This window comes from Pogoniulus pusillus, unplaced genomic scaffold (genome assembly GCF_015220805.1).
Source record: "Pogoniulus pusillus isolate bPogPus1 unplaced genomic scaffold, bPogPus1.pri scaffold_58_arrow_ctg1, whole genome shotgun sequence".
Classification (NCBI taxonomy): domain Eukaryota; kingdom Metazoa; phylum Chordata; class Aves; order Piciformes; family Lybiidae; genus Pogoniulus; species Pogoniulus pusillus.
In genome coordinates this window covers 205,829-212,210 of record NW_026974711.1, presented here as the reverse complement: position 1 = coordinate 212,210, position 6,382 = coordinate 205,829, and the positions used below count along the sequence as shown (strand labels likewise).

General features: G+C 66.4%; 1 protein-coding gene across 1 annotated transcript; it reads left to right on the top strand.

The window, feature by feature from the left end:
• Positions 1-1,824: 1,824 nt before the first annotated feature.
• TAMALIN (trafficking regulator and scaffold protein tamalin) lies at positions 1,825-5,968 on the top strand. Its single transcript, XM_064141616.1, is given in 9 exon segments — positions 1,825-1,980; positions 3,808-3,857; positions 4,291-4,345; positions 4,747-4,849; positions 4,955-5,048; positions 5,151-5,217; positions 5,320-5,386; positions 5,476-5,546; positions 5,548-5,968. Coding segments are annotated over 9 exon segments (1,005 nt in total). The 3' UTR covers positions 5,890-5,968.
• Positions 5,969-6,382: the final 414 nt, after the last annotated feature.

The following is a 6,382-nucleotide window of genomic DNA, read 5'->3' as shown; positions in this document are numbered from 1 at the left end:
GGGGCTGGGGTCCTCTGTGGGCTCAGACGTGGTGGGGAGGGGGAGCTGCCATCTGGGCTCCCCCCCTGCTTGGCCTCCAGCTTTGTCTGCAGCCCCAGGAACTTCCAGACCTGCCCTGGAAAAGCAGGCAGTGAGGTGAGGTGAGAGTGGGGGGGGGCAGGAGGTGTTTAAAGCAAAGAGCTGCTCTGTTCCTTAGGAGAGGTGATGGGAAAGCATCAGCCAAGGAGCCAGGTCCTTCCCTGGCCTGGGCACAGAGTGGGATTCATAGAACCGTGGAATGGGTTGGGTTGGAAGGGACCTTCAAGACCATCCAATTCCAACCCCCCCCTGCCACAGCCAGGGACACCTCCACCAGCCCAGGCTGCTTCAGGCCTCGCCCAGCCTGACCCACTGGAACACCTCCAGGGAGGGAGCAGCCACAGCCTCCCTGGGCAGCCTGTGCCAGGGTCTCCCCTCCCTCACTCTCAACAATTCCTTCCTCTTCTCCCCTATCCCAGCTCAAAGCCTTTGTCCCTCATCCTGGCACTCCCAGCCCTTGCCCAGGGTCTCCCCCCAAGCTCTCCTGGAGCCCCTTCAGGTACTGGAAGGCTGCTCTGAGTTCTCCCTGGAGCCTTCTCTCCAGGCTGCACAGCTCCATATTTCTCTGCTTCATGGATTGGTGCCCTAGGATGGGTGATGGGAGCTCAATCCTATCCTTTCCCAAGCAATTCCAAGCTGGAGCAGCTCAGCCCCAGCAGGTTGCCTCCTGGTAACCCCCCTGCAGGCTGTGGGCGGGCGGCTCGGGTGTAACCCCAGCAGGATTGTTCCGAAGTGATGTTTTTGGCAGGTTTTGAATAAACATCTGGGCAAAACTCTCAGTTCCAGCTGGAAAATTCCCTGCTACCCTCCCAGAACAGCGAGAAGCTGCCCAGAACCCGCAGCAGACACCGAGGCTGCCTCCGGGAATTGTTCTTTGCTCCACATCCCCGACAGGGGCAAAGCTCCGCAGGAGCTACTGAAATCCTCCTCCTGGTCCACCTACGCTGCAGGCAGGGCCCCGGGCTCCGGCTGTGCCCTGCCTCCGGCGCCGTCTTTGCCTTGCCTCCGGCTCGGCTGTGCCTTGCCCTCGGCTCCGGCTGTGCCCTGCCTCCGGCTTGGCTGTGCCTTGCCCTCGGCTCCTGCCTCCGGCTCCTGCCTCCAGTTAAATCCTAAATGCGGCTTTGCCGGCGGGGGGATGCTCGGGGGGCGGTGAGACAGCTGCAGATGCTTGGCTGGAGTCAGGTCCTGGCAAAGCCTGGCACGGTTTCTGTGCCGGCAGAGCCTTTGGCGTCTCCACTATCAGCCCCAGAACGTCCCCCACGGTGATGTAGCACCCCCTCGGTACCCCTCGCTGTGACCTTCCGGCAGCTCCTCCTCTGCACCCCCAGCCCCCCACTGCCTTCTGGTCCTCCCAGCACCATCCTCAGACCCCCCTCAGCATCATTTCCAGACCCTGCTGCCCCCCAGCACCCTCCTCAGACCCCTCAGCACCATCCCTGCCCCCCCACCCCCAGACCCTCTCAGCGCCACCCCTGACCCCTCAGTCCCTGTCCCCGTCCCCCCCCCAGACCCTCTCAGCACCGTCCCCGGACCCCCAACTCTGCATCCCGCAAGCCGCAGCGCAGGACCCGGGCCCCGACTTGGGGGGGACGAGGGCGGGGCTTACTCCAAGTGGGCGGGGCCTGTTGCATATGGGCGGAGACTCACGCATAGCGGTCCCTGATTGGTTGCGGGTGGGGCGTGTCCAGCTGAGTCCCCGCCCCCCGCGGGGGTATAAAGCGCGGCGCGGGGCGGCGCGGCCCGGCCATGACCCTGCGGCGGCTGCGGCGGCTCCGGCCGAAGGAGGAGGAGGAGGATGCGGAGGATGCGGCGGCAGCGCCACCGGTACCGGAGCCTACCGGCCCCGCCGATGTCTACCGGGCTCTGGCGGCCGCCGGCGGCACCCTGCCCCGGGTGCGCAAGGTAGGGCTGCCGGCAGCCCCGGGCGTAGGGAGGGCGGAGGAGTCTCCCCGGTGCCCCCCAGTCAACCCAGTCCAGGTTTATGCACCGGGACCGGTGGGGGACCCAGCGCCGCGACCGGCAAAGGGGCTTGGGAGGAAGCGGGGGTGCGAGACGTCCTCGTCCCGCGGGGCCGCTGGTGCCTGAAGCCTGCAGGGTTCTTCCAGTGCCCTCTCCTGAGCTCTTGTCCTGCTCTCCGGTGTCCGACTCATGTCGCTGCCGGTGTTGCGGTTTTGCCCCGGTGCCACCCCCAGCCTCTTGTCCTGCTCCGGTATCTCCTCACCCTGGTGCCATCCTGCTCCAGCATCTTCCCAGCCTCCCAATCCCGCTCCGATGTTGCCTCCCAAAGCGTCATGTCCTGTCGCGGTTCCTCCCCGCGTTCTGTTCCCGGTATCTTATGTCCCCATTCCGCTTCAGCGTCGTCGTCCGTCCCCGGCCCTCCCCCCGGCCCCAAGCCGCACGTCCTGTCCGCGACCCTCCCACGTCCTGCTCTGCAGCCTTCAAGGCACAGGGACAAGCTCCCACCCTGCCCTGCGTGGCCATGTCACCGGGACAGGCGTGTCCCCATGGCCCCTCGGCGAGGGCAGGCGGGCAGGGCACAAGGTACCCCCTCCCCCCCTCAGAGCATGGCTTGGGAGGCCACTGGACCATCTGCCACCATGCCCCCAGGGAAGCCTCCCTCCGGTGGCACCGAGGCTGTCACCGCCCTGCCGCTCCCCCCCACCCCAGCCCTGCTCTCGCTTCCTGAGCGTCGTGGGGGAAGCGGGAACGGAACAGACATCCGGAGCAGAAGTGGCTCCCGCGGCCGTGCTGGCGCAGCCCCGGTCACATGTGGCCGCCTGGCTCCGGCTCACCGGCGGAGGCTACCGTCGGAGACCGTCCCCGAGGGGGCTGGGGCGGCCCCGCGTCACCTCCCCGTCACGGCGGTGGCATGCGGGGACCTGAGGTGTTGGGCAGCAACTTTCCATGCGGTGAACTGCGACTCGGTTCTGCTGCAGGCACTGCCCTGAAGCGCCGTCGGAAGCCTTCGGCGTAGCCATCCGCGGGGCCCGGTGACACCTGCAGGGGCTGGTGGCACCTGCGTGGCACAGAGCGGAGGGAGCTGCTGGCACACGGCTGTGACCCAGGCAGGCCATGTGCTGATGTCGAGGCCCCGGCTCGTGGTGACGCTGCCCCCACACCGTGCCAGGACTGTGGAGCCCAGCGGCCACGGAGGGGCATTTAGGGACAGCCTGGTCACCTCCTGCCCTGCAGCGAGGGTCCTGCCGTGCCCAGCCTGTCCCTCCGCCCGCCCACGCCTCTGCACCCTCCACAACAGGGACATTGTTTGGGCTCGGGGTGGGGGTGGGGGGGTGGATTTTGCATGTAAAAAACACCGACTTTGTGCCCACAACAGGGCCCCTCTGTGCCCAGGCCCCCCCCCAGGAGCGTGGCGTGGGGTGGGGGTGCGGCACAAGCTGACGTCAAAGCGTGGGGCGAGCGTGGAGCAGATGTGAGGATGGCTTTGAGCACCGATAAAAGCCTCCTTATGCCAGCCTGGCCCGGGGTGGGGTGGGGGTGGCACAGGGCAATGGGTGCAGCCGGGTGCTGGTTCAGTGCCGGCTTGGCACACTGCACCCACTGGCATTCAGCTCTGTCCCGCTGGGACACCCCAGTTCTGCTGTCCCTGGAGAAGGGGGGAGGGGGGATGGTGGCTGTGGGACATGCCCTGGGGTGGTGTCTCCTGCTGATCCTGGAGGTCTCTTCCAACCTGGTTGATTCTTTGCTGCCGCTGATCTCCCTCTGCTGCAGGCTGCAGGGTTCAAGTGGGCATCCCCGAGCCAGTCCCCGGAGGAGCACAGGTAGGGTGATGGGGGAGGGGAGGGGGGAGGGGGACACACACACACGCAGGAGTGGGGCTGGGGTCCCTGTCCCAGGACACTGCTCCCCTCTCTGCTCCACACACCTCATAGAGGAGATGATTTTTGTGGGAGGTCCAGAGAGGAGTGAGAGCAGCAATGGGGTCAAGCCTCTCTGGGGGTACCCCTGACACCCCCAAGACTCCACAAGGACCCTGTTTGGCACCCACAGGACAAGCTGAAGGCTAAGCTCTGGTGGGGGGGGAGTGTCCCATCCTGAGGAGGGGGTGTCCTGTCCTCATAGTCCTGCCCAGCCCAGAGGAAACCCAAACCTAGAAGCAACTCTTCATTAGAGTCATGCCCAAGGTCTGGGCAGGCATGCCAGGGTGGGGGGTGCCAGGGAGTCTGCCTTGTCCCTGATCCCCCTCTACCCCAGGAGGGTGGTGACGCTGGAGAAGAAGGCAGAAGAGACCTTCGGCTTTGAGATCCAGGTGGGTGCCAAGCTGTGCCATGCCATGCCACCGTGCCACACTCTTCCTCACCCTCTAGCCCACACCTTGCTTTGCATCGAAGGTATTTTGACACTGTCACTCAGCCAGGGTCTATTTTCAGTGGTGACAGAGCCACCTGGGCACCAAAGCCTGCCCTGGCTGTGACAGCAGAGGCAGCCATGGGGGGGAGCTGGGGGGGGGCCCTGCTTGGGGTGGTGCAGCCAACCAGGGCAAGATGCCCCCACCCAGAGCCAGGGCACTGCCCTGCGTCGCCTGGCAACAATTCACTGCTGCAGTTTCTGCCTCTTGGCTGCTCCCTGAAGAGTTTTGGGGTTGGAGGGGCTTGGGGGGGGGGTGTCTGTACCCCTCACGTGTGTGTCCCCCCCCCCTCCCCATTTCAGACCTATGGGCTGCACCACCAGGACAAGAACAGTGTGGAGATGTTCACCTTCGTGTGCAGGGTGCACGGTGGGAGCCCAGCAGAGGCAGCAGGGCTCAAGGCTGGTGAGCAGGAGGGGGGGGTGAGGAGGGAGGGGGCGGTCGGGAAGGGGCTGAGGGGTTTGTAATGGGGGATCAGCATCCCTGAGCCCCATTCCACCCCCACTCCAGGGGACACCATCACGGGGGTGAACGGACTCAACGTGGAGGGCATTCGGCATCGTGAGATCGTGGAGATCATCAAGAGCTCGGGCAACGTGCTCCGGTGAGCTGGGGGTGGGGGGGCGGGGGGCGGGAGAGGGGAGGGTGTCCCCGGGTGGCCCTTGACACCCCCGCCCCCAGCCCACTGACAGCTGCTGCCCCGCAGGCTCGACACGCTCTATGGGACCTCCATCCGGAGGGCTGAGCTGGAAGCCAGGCTGCAGTACCTGAAGGTGAGGAGGGGGAGGCACTAGGAAGGGGTCAGGGAAGGCTGAGGACCACCCCCCGCCCCCAACCCCCCAGGAGGGTCCTCACCCCTGGCTGCTTCCCCGCAGCAAACGCTCTACGAGAAGTGGGGGGAGTATCGCTCGCTGATGGTGCAGGAGCAGCGCCTGGTGCGGGGTGAGTGGGGGGGTGGGGGAGCTGCCAATGGGGGTGAGTGGGGGCGTTGGGGTCACCCCCACCCCTGATTCCCCTCTCTTCCCCGCCAGGCGTAGTGGCTAAGGACCCCAGCATCTACGACACGCTGGAATCCATCCGGTGGTGCCTGGGTGAGGGGGGGGGGGCTGCCCGGGGGCTCCTCCCGTGCCAGCGGCAGCGACGAGTCCCTGTACCAGACCTGCCTCTTCGCCTCTACCGACTCGTTGGACGGCGACAAAGACGGCGACAAGTCGTGTCCCGCACCTCCACCGCCTCGTCCTCGGCCGACCCTTGCCCGCAGCGCCAGCCTGAAATGTGCCGGGGGCCCGGGGGCAGCTGGACGGCTGTGGGCCCGGGCCGGGGAGCCCGGGGGGGAGGGGGCAGCTGCCTCCCGTAAAGGGAGACACAGCAGCTTCCGCCAGCGGCTGCTCAAGTTCATCCCGGGACTGAACAAGGCGCTGGAGGAGGAGGAAAGTCACCTCTAGCCCTCGGGAGTTGGGGGGAGCACCGCGGGGACCCCCTCCCCAGGACTATTTATTTATTTATTACCAGGGGTTGCCTCTGTCCCCCCTGACCCTCCCCCGACCCTCTGCCCGGAGGCCGCTGGAAGGAGCTCAGGGTCAGCCCCGGGGGTTCCAACTCGGACACCCCCCACCCACCCAAGACCGGGGGCGTCGGTGGCAGTGAGCTCGGACCCTCCCCCCCCCACCCAAGACCGGGGGCGTCGGTGGCAGTGAGGGACAGGCAGGGCAGCTCTTTGCCAAGGGGGCTCAGGTAGCCGCTGTGCAGCTCAGGAATCGGTGCCCTCTTCGCTGGAAGGGGGTATGGAGGGGGGGGGGGGGGGGGTGCCTCTGTGTATCTCCCCCACCAGAGCTTGGAGGGGCCGTGGGGGGGGGTCCTGTTGCCCCGGGGGATTTTTGTACTGCTCTGGCACTCGGAGGTGCCAATACAGAGACGTTTTGCAGCGGAGTGTGGCCG